Source organism: Corythoichthys intestinalis, chromosome 13 (genome assembly GCF_030265065.1).
Source record: "Corythoichthys intestinalis isolate RoL2023-P3 chromosome 13, ASM3026506v1, whole genome shotgun sequence".
In the NCBI taxonomy this organism is placed as follows: domain Eukaryota; kingdom Metazoa; phylum Chordata; class Actinopteri; order Syngnathiformes; family Syngnathidae; genus Corythoichthys; species Corythoichthys intestinalis.
In genome coordinates this window covers 10,774,507-10,797,067 of record NC_080407.1, presented here as the reverse complement: position 1 = coordinate 10,797,067, position 22,561 = coordinate 10,774,507, and the positions used below count along the sequence as shown (strand labels likewise).

At 41.9% G+C, this 22,561-nt stretch overlaps 2 protein-coding genes across 9 annotated transcripts in view; one reads left to right on the top strand and one right to left on the bottom strand.

The window, feature by feature from the left end:
• Nucleotides 1-22,561, bottom strand: part of impdh1b (IMP (inosine 5'-monophosphate) dehydrogenase 1b) — a 145,763-nt gene that overhangs the window by 99,706 nt on the left and 23,496 nt on the right. The gene's annotated exons all lie outside the window — the stretch shown is intronic.
• btg1 (B-cell translocation gene 1, anti-proliferative) lies at nucleotides 19-6,802 on the top strand. Its single transcript, XM_057856377.1, has 2 exons — nucleotides 19-464; nucleotides 2,990-6,802. Exons 1-2 carry the CDS (start codon nucleotides 320-322, stop codon nucleotides 3,391-3,393), a joined length of 549 nt encoding a protein of 182 aa, XP_057712360.1. The 5' UTR covers nucleotides 19-319; the 3' UTR covers nucleotides 3,394-6,802.

Below are 22,561 nucleotides of genomic sequence, written 5' to 3'. Positions count from 1 at the left end.
TAAAAGCGCTCTCCCCCATTAGAAAAGCTTCACACAGGAGGAAGGCAGTGAAAAGGAGAGACCGGAAGAGCGCGCAAGGACCCGTCTGAAAACCCACCTCCCCCTTTGGTGGTATTTACCAACAACAGGCTTCTGTTGGTCAACTCTGTCAGCGGATCTCCGCAAGGAAATCAACACTTCAACCGCAACACACTGAGCCCTAAATGAGCACAGGAGCCACCGCACTTGAATCTGGGCCCAAAGTGGAGAAAAAGACGCACCTCCGAGCGCGCAAAGACCAGAAAAAAGCGCACACAGGCCACGGCCGCTGCCTTCCTCAATGCATACCCTTTGTGCCCGGGGAACCATGAAACCAGAGATCAACGCCGCCGTGGGATTTTTGTCGAGATTTCTACGGGTGAAAGGACACGTAAACGATCGGCAAGTCCAAACGTTCAGCCAGAGCCTACAGGACATTTTGTCAGGTGAGGAAACCCCCTTCTTTAGTCCTTATTCAGATCTCGAATCACAAACCATAAGCGGTGTAGACAACTCTCATTTGATGTTAGTTTTAGATTTCATTCGGGACTAAAATGAGCTCCAAATTCAGACCGCGGGGGAGTCAGAAGAAGCCTTCTTTGTTCTCACTGAGTCTCACTATCAGCGCCACCAAGCGCACAGTTTTGCGCACGAAGGACAAATGAAGATGGAATTGGTGACCGGAGTCACACAGTTGTACTATTTCATTGACCAAATGGAGTATTTTGACGTCAATATTCCATTCAAGGGCTTCTAAATGAGCCCCTTGGTTAGTAAAAGTGAAGGGGGGTGACAAGGAAGTGCGCCTAGCTCGAAAACAACAGTGAGGAGAGGCTGAACAATTACGTAATGCCAAGTCATACATTACTGAATAATTAACTACAGTACTCACTGAAATAACAATTTTAATTATAGGGATTGTTTAACTGCTAATAATACTTAAGAAATTCCACTTCTACTGCACCTCTCAACATTAAGAAGCATGTTCTAAACAATTCAGTTCTAATTTAGCGCTTTTACTGTTTAATGAGCCACAACATAAAATCGTAATTATAATTTAATAAACACTACTATCATTGTAAAACATTAAAAGTTTCAATATTCAACTAACATCATTAAGTGCATGTTTATAAAAATCCATATTAGCAGTTTGAGTCCTACTTTAGGGAATTAAGGTCTTTTTCTATCCTGACCGTACTGTAAATCTTCCATACATCTGCTTCACTCCATGTATGGAACAACAGATGATGACCTACATTCCCACCGTACAGCCCCGCCTGTCCGGCAATAAAAACTGAGACAGGACACGTTAACTCTTTCAAAACAGGGGCAGAAATTAAAAATGTGTAGTGTTTAGCCTGTTCCGTCTTTGTGTGACTGTTGCAACATTTCAAAGACCACATATACTTTCATTGATGTCCTCATAGATAACATAGAAGCGAGGTAGTAGTCATGATGTTTTTTTCCAAGGGGAGGGTGGCTTGTAAACAGACAAAAGTTTCTGCAAAATGGAATCTGCCACTGTGGGGGAGGAGGATGTTTTGGTGGAGCCTATAGCAGCATATTAAAGATGGGGGCGGACGCGACGTCATCGTTGGGGAGGAGGGTACTCTGAAAATAGACTACACACGTACGGGAATCGAGGTTGTTCTTATGTATGCTAGCTCTTTTTTCTGTGTTGCGTGCAAGGGGTCCAACACATTGTTCATCAACTTTTCGGACACCGGAAGCACCAAAAACTGGCTTGCCTAAAGCGTGGCTGGTGTGAATAAACAAGTGTCTTTTCGTTAAATTCTTCACCTGTGTTGACAAGTGCGTTATCTGCCCTCTGCTTCCCAACCCCCCTCCTCGTGTCCTGGTTTTTAAGAATAGGCCTCGCCAAACTGATCCGGATCCCAGCTGCTCCAGGGGTTTGGAGGCGGATGCCTTTTGTGACTCGGCCCAGCATATCCGCCAGTGCTTTTCCATTAGCTTGTATGAGCTTCAGTGAGATGGGGGTAAAGACTAGGGGGGATTGAGGATGGGGGTTATTATGCTATTATCCCTGTGGTTGCATACAGGTGCCCTGTATAGCTAGCCTACTTCACTTCTTTGGTTACAATGGTGTCCACATCAAGGGGGATTCAATATAGATGGGGGTTGGGAGCTTTTTTTTTGTTCCTCAGAAATTGAAAACCAAGGGGCCTGATTGTGTCCAGATCTTGCCAAAGAGGAGTGTAAGGTTATTTATTTTTCTGCCTTGCACTCCCAAGCGACAGTCAATACTTTCAGTCCAAGCCCGAGGGGAACTGAAAGTGATGGCGTCACTCCTCACTCTGGAAAACTTCCACAAAAATAGGATCCGTCCCTTTAACAGGGGGTGGAGCCACGCCGCCCAGATGGCTGGCCGAGACTTGGACTTTCAGTGTTTTTGTTCAGCCAGTCATGGGAGACTTTGTGACACTGACGACAGCCGGGGGAGGGATTGTGAAATTCAATGAGTCCCTTCTTTGTCACGTACGCACAGGGTGCTGTCGGCTGCCTGTTTTATGGCCGCTTATCAGGACTATAACAGGTGGTGCTGTTTTTCTCCGCTTGCTTATGTTGCTGCGCCCTTACAATAACTGCACTTAACTAGATCCAGACTGAAAAGCCTCAACAGAATGCACTAACTACCTGAGACAGACAATCAAACGCTGTAGTACCAAGGATGGGCCTTCATAGAAACGCCATAAATTATTTGTATATTAGAAGCATATCACTCGGCGAAAACATTCACTGCCAAAGCAGCAGTGCTGTGACACAACCCATACTTACTGACATGCTAACTTTTGAGATCTTCCCTACCTCAATCCATTTACTTTACAAAAGTCCGCACGGCAACAAACGTCACCTGTGTAATTTATAATTTGTGCACATTCATAGAGTTTAACTTCTGCAAATCACAACCTTGCAATTAAAATTAATTTGTATTCTCTTTGTGTCTCGGCAGAACAATACAAGCACCACTGGTTCCCGGACAAGCCCTGTAAAGGTTCAGGGTACCGCTGCATTCGCATCAACCACAAAATGGACCCATTGGTGGGGCAGGCCGGCCAGCGTATCGGCCTGACCATCCAGCAACTCTACCTGCTGCTACCTAGCGAGCTCACCCTCTGGGTGGACCCCTTCGAGGTGTCTTACCGCATCGGCGAGGACGGCTCTATCTGCGTCCTGTATGAATCGCAGCCTGTGCCGGCAGTCCTGCCAGGAACGGTGGTCGCCAGCTCACCCTCGGGGAATGGTGGATCAGGTAGCCCTATGGTGGACAGTCACATCAGCTGCAAAGAGGAACTGATGGTGCTGGGCAGAGCCAGTCCCTCCAAAGCCTACAACATGATGACTGTGTCCAGTTAAAGGGTGCGCACTTTCGGCCGGGCCTACTTGTCGTTCAGGGTTACACCTTGGCCAGTCAATATGAATTTGACTGGATCAGGGAGAGCCTTTTTAAAAGCTAAGATTATGAAATGAAATAGTGAAAGAGGAAAAAAACAAAAGAAAAATAGAGGATGTGCCCTATCATCCAGGTGATGGAAACCTTGTAGGTTTAATATATCCCCCCACCACCAACACCCGTTCCCTCCATTATCATCTGTTCTGTTGTGTCATTGGACCAGCTGGGTACTCCATTTTTAGAAGAGTGCTTATGGAAATGGAACTGTTGGGGCAGCTAAACCACCGGACCAGGACCCACACCCAATCCCCCACTGTAAACATGGTGATCAGCTTCATCCCAGAAGTGGCTGTCAGCATTGACTTTGCACTTTTCTTACTTGTGGTAAATATGGGTACATGATAAACAAACCACAGCCAAAAAAAAGCCAAATTGTATGGAATTTATTCCCAGAATAATTATCCCCCTTGATAGTCAAAGTTTCCGGTTGTTTTGATGAGGTGGAAGTTGAGAGTTTACCCCATAAAGGTAAATAAGCTCCTAACAGAACCATCTGTTTTTTTTAAAAACCCTCTTTGGACCAGAGGGGATTTTTACCTGCTTTCAACCAGAGCTAACGTCCTCCACTTCCCCCCCAGCAACTCAACCACCTCCTGGCCTATATGTAAGTGCAAGTGTTGGCGACACCTGTTACCTATGGATAACAGTGTGTCCGCTGCACTCCCATCTACCATGTCATGTGTAGCTTTCCGGGGGAGGGAAGAGGACCTGTCATTCCCCCCCTAAATTTAATGAATGTTGTTGAAATTCACAATCAAGTTTCTGTGTTTGCCCCTTTTCCTTCACCTGATTCGCCAAATTTCAAAGTGTAGCAAAGGGGGAGGGGCCAATTCTGCCCAAATCGGTTAGAAATGACATTGAATGCACTTTGACGTTAGATTGTGGGATGTGTTCTTTTTTTCTCAAAAAAAAAAAAAAAAATCGCCTGCATTCCATCCATTCGAATGTCATCTTTTCCACCATTTTTTCCGCCCTCCTCATCTGTTTCTGTCCATACTGTACTAGCTCCTGGGTTGGAATAGACGACTGTCTGTCCATTGAGGAGAGCGAGACTCTGGATTTCAAAAGCATTTTTTACACTGTATTTGTGAACATTTCAGAGCTTTTGATGGAATATGGAGGATGTTTGTCGGTGTTAGGTGAAAAGCCGTGGTGTTCACGTGGCACTGTTCATAAAACTGATAGAGGTAGATTCTTAAGAGTCTGGACTAGGTGACGTGGGGACGGCGCACCGACTGTCAGATGTTCTTTTTTGACTTGAATTTTTAAAGCAACACAAGGCCTTGTCAGCCTTTCATTTAACTAACTTCAGTGATCTCCAAGGGCCCTTACTTTTTAAACGGGAAGTCCTTTTATAAGCTTTGGAGGTGCATTTGCCTTACCTCTTATCATGAATTATGAGCCATTCGTGATTTCCAAGTGACCACCAAACAACCTGGTGGACTCGACTGCTCACAGGCACAGCCTGGCAGCTTCGCCCTACACCTCGCCCAACTCTGTGTGCCTCAAGTGCCACATATCACCCCCTTGCTCGCTGAGACCTCCCTTTTCAGCCAAAAAAGCAAAGCCAGCACTGCCCCAACTACCCTACTTGTGCAGGTAGACTTAATGTGACACATATCACCATCAAGCAAATGGAAAAAGAATGCCAGAGTTGTAGGGGTTCTGTTTTGTTATCGCGGAGCGGGGCAGGGCCAGGGCCGGACGGACTCTTGTCCAGGGCAGCTAAAATCCCCGTGGCCCTCCCCGCTCTGGACATATTCAGCATCCCCATCTGGATGCTGTCCGCCCTCCACCAGCAGTGACGGATAATTAAAACAGCACACACACTCAAATGTGGGAGCGGGTGGTAAGGGGGCTTGTGAAAACTCGGAGGGAAGAAAGGTGAATAATTGAGGGTACCGTAGCGTTATTGTCTTGGTTTCATCTCACTGGATTGCGCTGCATTTAATTACTGAGTAGCATCATTGTTTACATGCATATGAAAGGATGTGATGTCTGCATCCATACCTAGGTTCCGGAGCTGTATCTGTCACAGCAGGCTGGGTGTTTTTAAGCTTCTCTAAGCCTGAGAGGATCATGGGTAATCGAGCTATAGCCTTTGACGCACTGCTCCCCTTATTTCTGTCACTCTCTGCTGATTTGCCTTTCAGCACTGTTCGTGGCGGGGGGGAAAGCACCATTCGATGTTGTTGTCCAGAAGTGGAGCTGGTTTAGTTTCCACCACCGGGCTCTTCCTATATATGTCACACGTTATGCTACGTAGTTGTATTTGATGGTCACACTGGTAGATTTATCCCCCAATATTTGTTAAAAAAAAGTAATGTTTTTGCAGTTTGAAAACTCAAAATTTGAGAAAACAACCAAATCCCCTTTGACACCTTCTCAACCGTTACCACCACCAACTAAAAATGGCTTACGTCCTCGGTAGGAGTAACAATTTCAATGGCATCCATTCAGCTCGTGCGTACATAGCTTACAGAATTGTTGTTGAGTGCTTTGAATAAAAACAATAAATAAAGTCGGAGGTAAAATAGCACATTAAATGCACTAAAATGTCAAAATGTTTTCTTCTGAAGACACGAGGAGTCTCTCCTAGAATGTATTGCCAAACTCAGGCCTGGGACATTCAACAAAAGACTCTTATGAAAAACTTGTTAAGCATGTTAAGACGTGATACGGAAAGGGAACAGTTGTTTGTTTTGTTGTTGTTTTTTGATGAGGGGTGTTGTTGTCATTATTGTCATCAACTAGTTGAATTATTGCCACTTTCACACTTTTACATATTGTAGAATGTATTGTAACTGTACAAGCGATGGTAGAGTGCATAACATTACACATGGAAAGTGCCAATAATTAAGGTGGGATTTTTTTCTCGATATGTTCCTTTTTGTAAGACATCTTTTAACATGTATAACACTTCTTGTAAGTGAAGCCATTTTTGAAGAAAGTGTTGGCAAGGACCAAAGTTGTTTTGGTTTAAAAAAAAAAAACATAGTTTCCACAATCTGTAATCATAGACGTATCCTTTATTTTGTTTATTTTCTTTTTTTTTTCTTTTTCTATTTACATACAAAAGCAGAAAATAGACAAAAAAAATTTGAGCTTACCCAAGAAGAAAAAGCTTGTGATCTCGTCATCTTTACCGTGTTATGTTTTTTTTTTTTTTCTTTCCTTGGGTATATTGCTATGAACTGCTGTAAATTTGTACAGTTCATGTAAATTGATTGTGCGGAAGTTGTACAGATTTCTATATTTTGGAAGAAAAAGTTTTTTTCTCTGTAATAAAAGATTTCCTATCTTGGCATCATACATCAATGTGAGTTATCGTTATTTGCCTGATTTGGCGCATTATTGAAGACATTTTATATTATTTAAATGGAAATTTTGTGTGATATACTTTATGTCGGAACTTTAGTCCAGATAGCAATTTTGCTTCATCACTGTTTAGAACTGGGACATCTTCGCCAAGAGGACAGGAAAGGGCATAATCTCGAGCGAATTATTAATTTCCTTATAATAATAATTAAAAATGGCTTTTTGATGAATGGCACAAATATCGCCGTGGTTCTGTTTTGGCTTTTTGCTTGGAAACATTCTGTGACCTTTTGCCTGCTTTTCCATTGGCATAAAAAATGGCACTGCGGCCTCCGTCCAGAGACGACATGTTCTTTCACCACTTCAGTCAAAAGACGGGACAAAGTACAAAACCCGAAAATGACACGATAGGGATGCTGACTTTGCAAAAGCAAGACTTTTGAGCTTTTGCAGTACACTGGTCAACAGCAAGAAAGACTTTCAGCCCATTTGAGCATTTAAATTGGTAACGGTCAAGGAGTGTCAGGGCTACCAATAAGATTGTTATCCATTTTTAAGCGTACTGATCATATACAGTATATAAGTTTAAAATAATAAGTTTAAAATACTTTTTGAGTGTTTGTCCATCTATGAAAAAAACAACTCGTCCTTAGGACAACCTTTGAATAATGTAATTTTTTTAACAAGAGACAGATGTCGGTAATTGTTGTTTCCCATTCAAGATTTGTTTTTGCGAATAAGCAGAATAATTTCAGCCAAAGGGAGTTCACGTGAATTAAATTTAACTGGAACATTCTGCAACCCTTTGCCTCATCTGCTTTGTATAAATATTTGATCATTGTCAGAACACGTTAGATGATCTTGGCTGGAAAGAGTTGACATACTGCTTTTGGTTTGTTATGACAATTGCAAACAAACCTCACCTCATTTTTTGATAAACCAGTCGTGCGAAGTAGGAGTTCAGGTGAGAAACGATAAGGAGAAAGAATCCTGAAGTAACAATGTAAACAAGTCATTCAAATCTTATTTCTCACTTTATTAGTACATTCTGTCCGATATTCAAGTTCTATTTGTGTTTACGAAGGCTGCAGTGTCTGTGTGTGCAGTTACTCCAAGGACGCGGGCTAAACTGCAGTTGTGCACAATTCATCTCATTGCCTCATGTGTTTTTGCCGTCAATTCAAATTTCTTATTAAAACCAGATACAGTGGGGCAAATAAGTATTTAGTCAACCACTAATTGTGCAAGTTCTCCCACTTGAAAATATTAGAGGCCTGTGATTGTCAACATGGGTAAACCTCAACCGTGAGAGACAGAATGTGAAAAAAAAAAAAAAACAGAAAACCACATTGTTTGATTTTTAAAGAATTTATTTGCAAATCATGGTGGAAAATAAGTATTTGGTCTCTACCAAAAGTTCATCTCAATACTTTGTCATGTAGCCTTTGTTGGCAATAACGGACGCCAAACGTTTTCTGAAACTCTTCACAAGCTTTTCACACACTGTTGCTGGTATTTTGGCCCATTCCTCCATGCAGATCTACTCTAAAGCAGTGATGTTTTGGGGCTGTCGTCGGGCAACACAGACTTTCAACTCCCTCCTCACCCCGTGGCGTCAAAATGATAACAAGAACGGGGAGCAAAAATCCCAGAACCACATGGGGGGACTGATCCTTGTTTGGAGGAAAAAGAATACTGAATTGCACCATACTTACTGTGAAGCATGGGGGTGGAAACATCATGCTTTGCTTTGCTTTTTTTTCTGCAAAGGGACCAGGACGACTGATCTGTGTAAAGGAAAGAATGAATGGGGCCATGTATCGAGAGATTTTGAGCAAAAATCTCCTTTTATCAGCAAGGGCATTGAAGATGAGACGTGGCTGGGTCTTTCAGCATGACAATGATCCCAAACACACAGCCAGGGCAACAAAGGAGTGGCTTCGTAAGAAGCATTTCAAGGTCCTGGAGTGGCCTAGCCAGTCTCCAGGTCTCAACCCCATAGAAAATCTGCGGAGGGAGCTTAAAGTCCGTGTTGCCCAACGTCAGCCCCAAAACATCACCGCTCTAGACGAGATCTGCATGGAAGAATTGGCCAAAATACAAGCAACAGGGTGTGAAAAGCTTGTGAAGAGTTACAGAAAACGTTTGCCCTCCGTTATTGCCAACAAGGGGTACATAACAAAGTATTGAGATGAACTTTTGGTAATGACCAAGTACTTATTTTCCACCAAGATTTGCAAATAATTTAAAAATCAAACAATGTGATTTTCTGGGTTTTTTTTCCCACATTCTGTCTCTCATGGTTGAGTTTTAACCATGTTGACAATTACAGGCCTCTCTAATATTTTCAAGTGGGAGAACTTGCACAATTAGTGGTTGACTAAATACTTATTTGCCACACAGTACAAATCATTAAGATCATTTTGTAGGCATCTGATGTCAGAAAATAAAGAATCGCATAGTAGTTTGTGTGAGGTTTATATGGAGGTGCGGCAGTTGAAAAAAGGGGGGGACTTTGTCCTCATACAAACATGCAGGTGTGGGTATACAATACATATAAAGTACACAGTATGTGTTTTGACACGTGCGTGTGCAAACAGGTGTCCATTAACACAGCATGGGAGGGGCCTCTGGTCGAATCAGTAGAGTTTAACTTGATCTCTGAAATCTAATGTTGAAGCAATGTCTTCAATCTCTGTACATTTCTTAGGACATTAAGAGAATGTCTGGGAATTTGATTTGAAACTTTGGCGGAGATTATAGTAGCTCTAAAACTAGGTCAGCTGGAGCACTTCCATGGATAGCTTGTCAACGTGAAAAACACGTTGTACAAAGGTGTACAGTTAATATTTCAAAGGGTTTTTGTTCCCGGCTCAACATAGTTGTGGTATATTGGGTGTAAGTGGTTTTTCCTACACACTAATTTTACCGCCAAGATTCTTACTGTATCTCTCATTTAAATCATCTTTTTCATACTTCAGCTATTTTTATCCCTTCCTTGTCACCACTCCATTCACACCTATTCAGGTATCAATTGCCACTGGTTTGTGACCTCAGATTTTTAGCGCTAAGACTGTTTGACAGGAATGGCTTCTTTGTGGTAAAAACACCGCACGCAACTGAAATTTTACTTTACTGCACCTTTTTCCGGTATGTAAAACGAAACATCTACACTGTTGCTATTGGCTATTTTAAGCCCTGTGACATAACACTACATAGGCTCGTCTCTCCTTAACACGAAAATAGCAGTCCAGTGACGTCCAGTCCACCTTAAATCAAAATTCTAAATGGTAAGGTAAGCTATAGCTGTGACATCATAGTACATAGCTGTGCAATGCAGTAAACAATAAACCCAATGGAAGGGTGGCAAAATAGCAGTATAATATGATCTGTTTATAGGTTTTGAATAAATTGTAATTCATGAAATCTTATATTCTCATATACTACGTCATGTACCGTATTTTTTGGACTATAAGTCGCACCTGAGTATAAGTTGCACCGGCCCAACGAAGAGGAAAAAATATATATATATAAGTCACACCGGAGTATAAGTCGCATTTTTGTGGGAAATTTACTTGATAAAATCCAACACATAGAACAGATAAGACTTATTCAGATAACTACATCAGAAAGACCATGCTAAGTTTACCAAACCATCAGTGTCACTCCAAAACAACAAAATAACACATGAAATGATATAATAATGTGTTAATAATTTCACACAAAAGTCGCTCCACCTCCAGCCAAACAATGAAAAAAAAATACGGTACATAATGTGAATGAAAACGAAAACTTGACACCAAGTTACTTACCAAACCAAGGCTCTTGGCTTTCCCTTACAACCTTGATAGGAGGCAATTATATTAATATTTTGTTCTAGTATTGAAGTATAGTGCTTCTATTCATATATTGACAGAGTTAAATGTTGTAATGTACATCACCCCTAGCTCTAAATCGCACTTACTGGCATGTCTTTCTAGTCATACAAGAGTTTATTGTTTAACTCCAAGTGTAAAACCATGTGTTTCCTATTTAAATCTGACGGAGCGCTGCGTTACTGCTTGTTTACTATACAACCGTTGGGTTTTAGCGTTTGATCTTCAGTTCAAGCGTTTGTCGAACACCAAGTTGCGACGTTAGCCCAAACGAAAGTGTATCTGCCTTCAAAACAAATTTGTCTGTCCCGCATTTACTCTTGTATAGCAACCACTGTGCCCAGTGTCCTAATGATAAGCCACGGTGCTAACCACCACCACCATCTTCATCCGTTTGCCTTTTCCCACATATGGTCTGCAAGCTGGTGGTCAGACATGCCGGCAACGTATTCCTGCGGCTAGCCACTCCCAGTAAGGAGGTTCTCAAGCACTAGCATGGCAAAACAGTTGCCTAAATATAGGCCGGCCTTGAGGTTCAGCAAGAGGCCCTCTACACGTCGACAGGCCGCAGACGTGGATGTATTTTCTATTGAACATTTCATTTTAAAAGACACTCACAATCAATAATGTACATTTTTTGGTGAAGATGGAAAGTAGACATGAGAGAAATACCCCAAAGGGTTAGAGCAGGGCCACATAATTTCACATCCTCAAAACACTGTTTTGTTACAGATCAATTTTAAATGCAAGCGTGATCGTCATGAGCTCCACTTGTCAGCACGTGTTCGTTTAAAGCCGCTTGCTGACTGTAAACAACCTACTAACCACAAACAACGTGACGACCGTTTCTCTTGCAGTTTCTTCGCTTTGCAGGGAAAAGGCAAGAGAACACAGCACCTCAGCTGTTTCCTGTTTGTATGAAGATGCGAAATGAGGCAGCGAGACGGGCGAATAATATGGGAGGCAATGAAACAGAGTGAATCGGGGATTTGGAAAGGCGACGAATTTCAAGAGCTGAGAGGAAGTGGGGGGGAGTGCATCACATAAAAAGGAAAGTTTATGAAAGAAAGAAGATAGCTGACAGGAAGATGTTGGCTTCATCCTCCCTACAATGAGTACATCTGCGTGAGCACTTGCTCACACAAAAATCTGTCAAAACCTCCCCAGTTGAAGCGTAACAGTCTGCAGTAGACACGCCGGAAACACATAGGTGTCAAATAGTCAAGAACACATTGTCGCAGTCAAACAGGGATGACTAAGACATGCAAAACGACACGAACACACACACACACACACACACAAGTCAACACACTCATTAGCTTTAAGTACAAACACAGTAGTCAAGGTTAGAATCTATCGTTTAGTCCCACTAATTCATGAACACCACGTTCCCAACTCCTTGTTTTGTTCCCGGGAGAGATTCCAGATTCAGATAACTGAACGACCTACATAAAGTGGCAGCTTAATGACTAACCATGGCAAACTCATTTCCCTATGGCATTAATATGTTACTCATTACACATCACACTGCTTTCCCAGTCAAAGACAAACAAGATGGGATTGGTTAAATAATTCAGGCAGTGAAGTTCCTTTGAAAGGTATCAAAATAACCATGTTTTTGGGACCCTTGTGTTGTTATAAGTCTGGGTAGGGTGGAGCTACACTGTGGTCTGCTGATTAGTCAAGAGGGAATGTCAGAGGAAGTTGCCAAAAGTTGGTCATGGAGATTTTATAGCGTAAACGCTTACAAAACTTTGATTAGCTTCATCCCACATACCCAAGATATTCTTTGGCAATCTAAACTGAATTTAAACACTTGCTGAAAATGTGGCCATCAACACCACAGTATATTAGAAGTAAAAATAGAAGCCCAACGCGACAGCAGCTATGAAGTCAGTTCCACTCCACATGATGTATTGTTGTAAGTCAGATGGCTCCCATGTTGCTGCTTTAGCTACATTCTATCAAAGTCAAACACTTTTTGTTGGCATTATCGATATAATTTGAACACAGGTTCATATTGTTATAGTTGGCGTAGTTATCAGTGTTTTGATATCCCTAATTGGATGAACAAACCAAATTTGTGATTACTGTTGGAAATGTAACATCGCTGAATTGCAGGTAGTAATTGCGGAAGTAAAGCCGAAGTGGGACATTATAGACCCGCCCTCGCATAGAAACAATGTAATTTGTGCTACTTTTCTCCGCTAATCTTTCAAAAACGAACATGCCGATCACACATTGCTTTTTTGGAACTTGTAGAAACGACTCTAGACATTATGACATATAAAGGATGTTTTCTTCATACGTTTCCGGAAACCAAAAACTCGGGAGGAAAAAATGTGAAGACCGAATCAACTTGCGCGGACTTTAACACCAGCTCGGTGAAACCATTCACATTTCTTATACAGTAAACATTTTGTTGGGTTGGCATGGTCTTTCAGAGGACAAAGAGGTAAGCCATTTTTATATTTTTAACTTATTTTTTAGCGTAACGTTGTGCCGTACTGCTTCCGTCTGACAATGAATGACCTGAAAAGAATTACAATGGTATCTGACTGCCACTGTTACCGTTTCTGTAAAAAATTTCTAAAAAACTTTAGTCAGGGGGAAGTATAAATAAATTAAGATTTGTTATCAATGAAAAAATTAAAAGTGTTCGTTGGCTGTCACCGAGTAGCATTTGCGATCGCTACACAAAGCTAACTAAATTACCCCCAAGAACGGTGAGGATATATAAGAAAGACAGGGCTGATGGTAAAGGATAGCTTGTTGAAACAGGAGAATGTCATCGTTAGTCGTGTCGATAAAAAAGCTAAGGCTATGCTTAGGTCGGCTCGTTTTTTTCATCTATGTCAGCCTTCGACACTCAAGCCATCTCTCTTTAACTGAACTTTTTTATATGAATTTGGCAATGGGGTCATCATTTTCGGAGAGAATTGGTAGGTTTAGCTCTGTAAACATCTCCTTCGTACACAATTTCCATTCATTTCCTATTAGGGACAAACGGTGGCGTATCCCTCCTTAGCAACAGTAGCTAATGTCATGAATATTAATTAGCGGAAGTGACGTGTGGCTTGCGGTACGCCATTCAGACAACGCGTCAGTCAGCTAGAGCCCAGTCAGTCACAGCTGTCGGTTGTCGGGGGGGTGTACGCAAGGGGATATTGGTGCCCTGACACCTCCGCCCACTTTTGGCAGTGGTCAAAGTAGGTTCCACCCATGCTGTGCATTCCTTTGCACTGCGATCGCTCTATTGGCCTACTTGTGTCAGGGGTGGAAGCTCACACCAAAAAAAAAAAAAAATCAGGAGGGGGAGGCAAGATAAATTATGACTTCTACGCTTCGTTTCAGAGACAAATGATTTCTGTACGTGTCTGCACTCATGGACAGAGTGTAATAAAATGACGACCAAACAAATAGTTCCCATTGTGGACAATATTAAAGCACAGGATTAAGTGTGAGTGGGTAGAGAGCTACTACTCCATAATACCTCTCTTATGGGAAACATCTGCAACTATTCTCTTTTCTAATCTCCCTCCTGCTTTTCCCATCTTTTTCAACACCCATCCTCCTCCTGACTGAACACAAACAACACTTTTGGCTTCTTAATGGCTCTCTACCACAGCTGGGGTTGTTTTGGAAATGTGGAAAAAACATAAGAGCATTTCAGTGAGAAGCCAGTTGAAGTGCTGACCTCTCTGAAAAGCAACAAGGGCCTCTCGGTGGGACGCAAAAGCCGTTCTGAGTGTCGGGAATGTCGCAGTGCTGTGACTCCACTCTGCTGTGAAAACTCGTGCGCCGATGCTGTTTACTTGCTCTGTCCTCGTCGGCACATTTCTGGTTATATTCATGGGTGTTGGCACGAAAGTGTCAAGAAATGAAAGCTGGGGCTAACCGCAAAAAATTCATCCGTTACCCTCGTGGCCAAAATGCCCCTCGAACACACATATATGGTTTTGTGAAAATGTCAAACACAAGCCGCTGTGAACTTCTGTGAGGTCAAATACTCGCCACACTACAAAATTACATTTTCCCAGTGATTAAATCCACTTGAGAGTACAAATTGCTACAAGAATCATGTATGAATACATAGAAAAACTGCCTTCTATAATTAACTGTTCCTCCTAGGGCAAGGCACAGCAACTTGATTGTCCAATACTTAATTCTATTAGCTTACTCGTTATACAGTGGGGCAAGTAAGTATTTAGTCAACCACTAATTGTGCAAGTTCTCCCACTTGAAAATATTAGAGAGGCCTTGTAATTGTCAACATGGTTAAACCTCAACCATGAGAGACAGAATGTGGAAAAAAAAAAACAGAAAATCAAATTTTTAAATAATTTATTTGCAAATCATGGTGGAAAATAAGTACTTGGTCAACACCAAAAGTTCATCTCAATACTTTGTTATGTTCCCTTTGTTGGCAATAACGGAGGCCAAATGTTTTCTATTACTCTTCACAATCTTTTCACACACCGTTGCTGGTATTTTGGCCCATTCCTCCATGCAGATCTCCTCTAGAGCAGTGATGTTTTGGGGCTGTCGTTGGGCAACACGGACTTTCAACTCCCTCCACAGATTTTTTTATGGGGTTGAGATCTGGAGACTGGCTAGGCCACTCCAGGACCTTGAAATGCTTATTACGAAGCCACTCCTTTGTTGCCCTGGCTGTGTGTTTGGGATCATTGTCATGCTGAAAGACCCAGCCACGTCTCATCTTCAATGCCCTTGCTGATGGAAGAAGATTTTCACTCAACATCTGTCATTACATGGCCCCATTCATCCTTTCCTTTACACAGATCAGTCGTCCTGGTCCCTTTGCAGAAAAACAGCCCCAAATCACAATGTTTCCACCCCCATGCTTCACAGTGGGTATGATGCAATTCAGTATTCTTTTTCCTCCAAACAAGGATAGGTCTCCCTGTGTGGTTCTGGGATTTTTGCTCACCGTTCTTGTTATCATTTTGACGCCACGGGGTGAGGAGGGAGTTGAAAGTCTGTGTTGCCCAACGTCAGCCCCAAAACATCACTGCTCTAGAGGAGATCTGCATGGAGGAATGGGCCAAAATACCAGCAACAGTGGGTGAAAAGCTTGTGAAGAGTTACAGAAAACGTTTGGCCTCCGTTATGCCAACAAAGGGTACATAACAAAGTATTGAGATGAGCTTTTGGTATTGACCAAATACTTATATTCCACTATGATTTGCAAATAAATTCTTTAAAAATCAAACAATGTGATTTTCTGTTTTTTCCACATTCTGTCTCTCATGGTTGAGCTTTACCCATGTTGACAATTACAGGCCTCTCTCATATTTTCAAGTGGGAGACCTTGCAATCAGTGGTTGACTAAATACTTATTTGCCCCACTGTAAAAGTCATCTGTGTACAGTAAGAATAGGTGTTTGGATACTGCGTCTAGATCCGTCTTATCATATTAATATTGTATCTTCCTGGTAACTAAAGCTTCAAGAGCTCGCCTGTTTGATGGCACTATGCATTTGCATTCACGTCCAACTTTGTTTGAATTATTTCCACTTAGAGTGTTGAAATTATAACAACATACAAAGTAGACACAAAACCCTCCTGGCCAGAGCAATTAGCTACAAGGATCTACTGCTCCGTGAGTGGCTTGATCTTTGTCTTTTAGTAGGATGTGTCACTCACAAGTAGGCCAACATTAAGACAAAACCTAAATTTTTCACCTTAACTGAGGATCCACCAATAAGGGTGTATGCCATATCTTCTCAAACACCACCTAATCATGCATCATTACAGAAGTTGTGCAGTGTCCCCTTCCCTAGCAGATGCTCAAATTCTATAGAGTCTATGCAGATAAAGCCACCAGTTGCTGAGGGTGGATGCTCCTTGGTCGTTTGCCAGCCTAAAGGGGAGCGAGTGACCACGCTACAATGGAGGGTGTGAGCTCGCTTGGGGGAGGGAGATTGAGGCAGTCGGGCCTTGAGGGGGGTGGTAAAGAGGAGATAAAGCCAGACAGATGGAGCAGACAATGAGGCATAGACACCCAACCTGCATGTCAACAACACTCAGTCCCCTCCCTCAAGCCCCTTTTTTTAATCTCCCTCTGTGTGCGAAACTTTCTTTACATTCTCATTCCTGTGCCAACTTTGAGTCAGAAGTTTACCAGTAATCACATTTATGGCCGCATACTACTCAATAACGACAAAGAAAATGTTCCTCCTCCTGTTAGACCTCATTGTGCCATGGTTTGATAAAAGAAAAGAAGAGTTGGAATCCACCCCATTTTTCCAAGCTTCCAACCTCAGCTGTCCCAAGAGCCATGGAGAACTATCCTTTTACGTCACATCATCCGTCTAACGTGGCTGTCGTCCAAAAAGAAAAGGTCACTTTTCATTATTTTGGACACCCCTTTTGCAACGGGTGGCCTCCTAATTAAGTCACACATTGTTTAATGTGAATAGTAAAAAACGGATCTGCAGCAATATTGAAAAAGTTTTCCCCAGCCCATGTCCGAGCCCTCCAAAAAGAGGCAGAGGAAATCATTAGTGATGAAGTTCAGCCGTGAATGACGCCCACAAGCAGTAAAACTCCATGCACGTGTGAATGTAAAGGTGTATTCAGGGAAATTGCCTCGTCAAAGCCAACGTCACTCTTTGAGGATGAGCTGAAGAGGAGACAGGAAGCCAATAAGATTGGAGTGTTGTTCACACACATACACACTACCACATGAATATCCACTAATTCCTGAACACAACAGATGAGGCCTTTCTTTCATAGACTCTACCTGCTAAACTGGTAGAGACCAGACCATCCAAAGACAAACTGTTGCATTTATTGCACTTTTGTTTTCTTGACTTACAGTCTGTTTTAATAAGATACTTTATTTAATGCAAGCTAATTACACCTCCTGAAATGACTTGAATCACACATCACTTGCGAGTGATGCAGCGTTGACGCATGCGGCTAGTCAGGGTCCTTTTGGACATTGCATTCCATTGCAACATACATCTTGCATTGCTTAACAGTTAAGCAATTTACTGTACATTTCCTCTAGATGTCTACATGTGAAGCAGCAAGCCTATACACAGTGTTAGAAGTGAAAATCTGGAATGGAAAATGTGATGCAACATTTGTATCCTGTAACACCTTACATAATGTTACACTCTGACACCTTCTGCCCCCGCTTAGACAGTTGACGGTCCCTACCATGTCCTTCTGCGCTCGCTCTGCTGTGGACATGATTTGTTTTCATTATTGCCACCGCTATAGAAATAAAACCTCTGCGGTCCCTACCAGGCGATTAGTGGTCCATAGGGAAGTTAAATGGCTTTGCAGGTCATTTCTACAAGGTAATGGGACACACTTCTTCATCAGTGACTTTTTTCAAAATCAGTGTATAAGCTTCATTTGTATTATTCTGTCCAAGATACAGTGTCCTCCATAATTATTGGCACCCTTGGTTAAGATGTGTTTTTTAGCTTCTAATATTTTTTTAAAATTCAAATAATATGGGACCTTAATGGGAAAAAAAAGACAAAAATCCAACCTTCAATACAAGTGCATTTATTCAGTGGGGGAAAAAATCCCACAAAGAAATAATTATTTGACATCAAATAATGTGTGTCACAATTATTAGCACCCCTGGTGTTAATACTTTGTACAACCCCCTTTTGCCAACAAAACAGCAACCAATCTTCTCCAATAATGTTTCACAAGCAGCAACTAATCTTCTCCTATAATGTTTCACAAGCTTGATTTTGTGTCTAGTGAACCATTTCTGTGTAGATTTGGCCATATGTTTAGGGCCATTGTCTTGCTGAAAGACCCAGTGACGACCCATCTTCAGCTTTCGGGCAGAGGGCAACAGATTTTGATTTAAAATGTGCTGGTATTTCAAAGCATTCATGATGCCATGCACCCTAACAAGGTTCCCAGGGCCTTTGGAAGCGAAACAGCCCCACAGCATCACTGACCCACCCCCATACTTCACAGTGGGTATGAGGTGCTATTCAGCATGCGCATCTTTCATGGCACGCCAGACCCACTTAGAGGGTTTGTTGCCAAAAAGCTCAATCCTGGTCTCATCTGACCAAAGCACACGGTCCCAGTTGAAGCCTGGGACGTGGCACGCCAGACCCACTAAGAGTGTTTGTTGCCAAAAAGCTCAATCTTGGTCTCATCTGACCAAAGCAAACGGTCCCACTTGAAGCCTGGGACTTTGGTCAGAAGTATGGGGGTGGGTCAGTGATGCTGTGGGGCTGTTTCCCTTCCAAAGGCCCTGGGAACCCTGTTAGGGTGCATGGCATCATGAATGCTTTGAAATACCAGGACATTTTAAATCAAAATCTGTTGCCGTCTGCCTAAAAGCTGAAGATGGATCGTCACTGGGTCTTTCAGCAAGACAATGGCCCTAAACATATGGCCAAATATACACAGAAATGGTTCACCAGACACAAAAGCAAGCTTGTGAAACATTATAGGAGAAGATAAGTTGCTGTTTTGTTGGCAAAAGGGAGTTGTACAAAGTATTAACACCAGGGGTGCTAATAATTGTGACACACATTATTTGATGTCAAATAATTATTTCTTTATGTGGGATATTTGCACTGAATAAATGCAATTGATTTGAATGTTGATTTTTCTATTTATTTCCATTAAGGTCCCATATTATTTGAATTAAAAAAAATATTGGAAGCTAAAAAACACATTTTAACCAGGGGTGCCAATAATTATGGCGGGCACTGCAGTTTATCTTTACAATGTGATGAACTCTGCTTCTAATGCATCCTGAATTTTTGGGACAGTGTTGCCTGCTGTCTGCTGGCTCGAAACAAATTAACAATGAAAAGCATTGGCGAAACTATGGTTTTAACTAGAGCTGGGAATCTTTGGGCACCTAACGATTCGATTGCGATTACGATTCAGAGGCTCCGATTCGATTATGAAACGATTATTGATGCACCCCCCTCCTTTTTTTTTTTTTTTTTTTTTTTTTTAAATGTTTTCTACATTAGTTCCAAAATTGTTCAAAAATACTCTCAGGCTAAACCAAATTACTATTTCAGTATCAAGTTAACATATAGCAGTAAACAAATATACAAAAATAACAGTAAATAAAAAAACTCCAGTCCCCATTCTGTATCAGCAGCTTTAAACTACATTCAATTAATTTAATGTTGTGAATCAAAAATTGTTAAAATTGCTCCCGTTATTCCATAATTTCCCTTTTGTCTACTTTCGACATGTGAAAGTTTTAAAACTATTTTAAAGATAGATTCAAGTCAATATTTTACCGATTTAGGAGTATTTTTCGATAAAAAGTTAATTAGGTTCGCTTGGAAGGTTCGCTACAACAGCCTTGCAGGGAAGTGTACTGCTTTAAGATGGCGGCCGTTTACTAACGCCCGCATCAAGCTTTTTGTAGGTGTGCTGCTAACGCTACCCAATATATGGTTCATCTAGTCGTAGATACATGATATCTACCGTGACATGTGGATGTACTTTGGAGCAGCTTTTCGGCAGCAGTCAGGTATGTTGTTGTGTTTTTTTTTTTTTTTAATCTCGTGGCATGAGTTGAGTTAGAGCCGTGAGTTGAGCACTAGCATTACCCGAGGGGCCGGGTAGTGAGAAGCATGATGTTTAGCTACTCTCGCTCCGTTCCTCATTGACCGCGCGGCGCGCTGATTGTGTTGTACTTCCGCTTTACTTGGCATATTTCAATAATCGGAATTTGGATGTTTGTGAATCGTTCTCGAATCTTCCGCGGCCGAATCGCGAATAATCTAAGAATCGGAAATTTTGCACACCTCTAGTTTTAACTCATGGTTATTTCACGTAGTGCCTTCTAAAGCAAACTCTTGGGCCGTATCCGTTAACTGTTTATTAACACATCACTGTATCGTAGGCGCTAACCAAGCTTTTCAAGTACTTTAGACCGACTGTCAGCCATGGTCAAACATCTATTTTGTCAACAATTTATTTATTTATTTCTCTTAAGCGACAGCTCATTTTTCAACCACGACTTCCTTCTCTCAAACGCTCTTGCCGATCATTGCGGCGCTTCTCTCCCGACAGGATGCTGTGCCCCCATTTGAAAGGTCTCTTTGTGTTTCAGGGAACAAGTGAGGATTGCTGTAGTAAAGATCAATGCCATATGTCAATACTTAGCATCTGAGCGACATCAGACGACACTCGCTGAGAGTTTGTGAAACCGGCTTTTTATGGTATTCTTTTTAGTGCTTAATGGTGCAAAAGGAGCTGTATAAATCACGGCGACAGTTGAGCAACACGTTCACTGGAGCAACACTACAAAAAAAAAATGTGAGTCTGGTAAAGGCTCCCCAAATGGGCCCCCGCTTCAGAATACCAATAAGGATGAGCAGGGCATCATCATCAGAACTCTAAAGTTCATTTGTGCCACTTTTTCCACAAAAAGCAATCAAATCACACGGTGGGCCCGTGTTTACCCAGCCATTACATTACTTGCAATTACAGCTCACAACAATAATCACTGACCACTTTGTTTGCACCCACTGCAATTTCTTCTAGCACTTCATCTCTGCGGGGATTATTTGTTATTATGGCAACTTTGAGAAACATGCAGGCGGTAGGATAATGACGAGGGCCAATTAATCAATGAGGCCATGGAAACTCGTGTGTTGTTCACTGAGCTAAAGGGTTACGGGAAGGAAGAATTGTGCTGTAAAAGAAAAGAAAGCTCAGTAACAGGGGAGCCAATCAGATGGCTGCTCTTTGTCTGATGCTAGGTAAAAAGAACAAGAGGACGACACATAACAGGTCAACTAAACTGGTATAACCTGGACTCTGGAAGCTTTTCACACAAGCAATGAGCATTAAAAGCAATTTAGGGTTGTTTATGAATGTTTAAACAAAACATTTCAATGTTTAATTGTTTTGATGTTTTAAATGTTTGAGAGACCCGATTCTGGAGTTATGGAGTCCCATTAAAGTTGTTTTTTTTTTTTTTTTTTTTTTTTTGTTAAATTGCCAATTCCAAGTCTTTTTGCATCCCGTGACAACAAGGATATTTTTCTTGTCATAGGCAAAAACTAAATTGGTGTTAAAAAAAACGACAACAGATTAAGCAGTTAGCCTGTGCAGAGAATGGTTGCATCACCTTGCCGAATGGGAACATTACTTACTATATTTAACATCCCAAATGGGCACAGATTAGATGTCCTCCTCCTGTGCGGACAATAGTCACTTGGTAACCGATTTGTTGTGTTCATCAGCATATTTTAAAACATTTAGTACCATTATGTGCGCTCGCCCCAAAGAGATTTCATGCGGGAGAACATTTTGTCCATTTCAATCAGGAATCAATACGCAACTGACGAGAAACAACACTCTCATGTGAATTAATTTTTTTCTAGACAAAAGATGTAAAGATGAAGTCTTTTAAGATGTCAAAACACCCAAATCATGCAAAAAAAGGACCATAAAGGAACACCTGCCTCACATTTTGTCTTTGGAGTGTCCTTTCATGCCCCCCCCCCCCTCCAACACACCCCCTACCCACTGTGAGGACATGTTTTTTTTTCAATTTCATCACCATAGATACCCCAGTAGAGGTTCTCCAAAGGGTCTTTAGGAGCCTCCAAGTAGCCAAATCCTGGTCCTTCTGTAACCGCTGGCTAAGAGACATACACTTGTTTGGCTCGTGCATTGCCGCGCGCCTCTTTGTGTGCTGGCTGAAGCAAATACGGGGGTCGTCGGGTAGAAAAAAAAAAAGGGGGGCGGGGGCAAAGATGCCCAGCCAGAAAGGGGCCCTGAAGCAACATGTGTTCCTCAAAATAATCTCTAGTTGCTGGATTTGTTTTTCCATGTTTGAGTTTTTTTTCTTTGTCGTGACCTATAATCCCTCCCATCCTTCCTT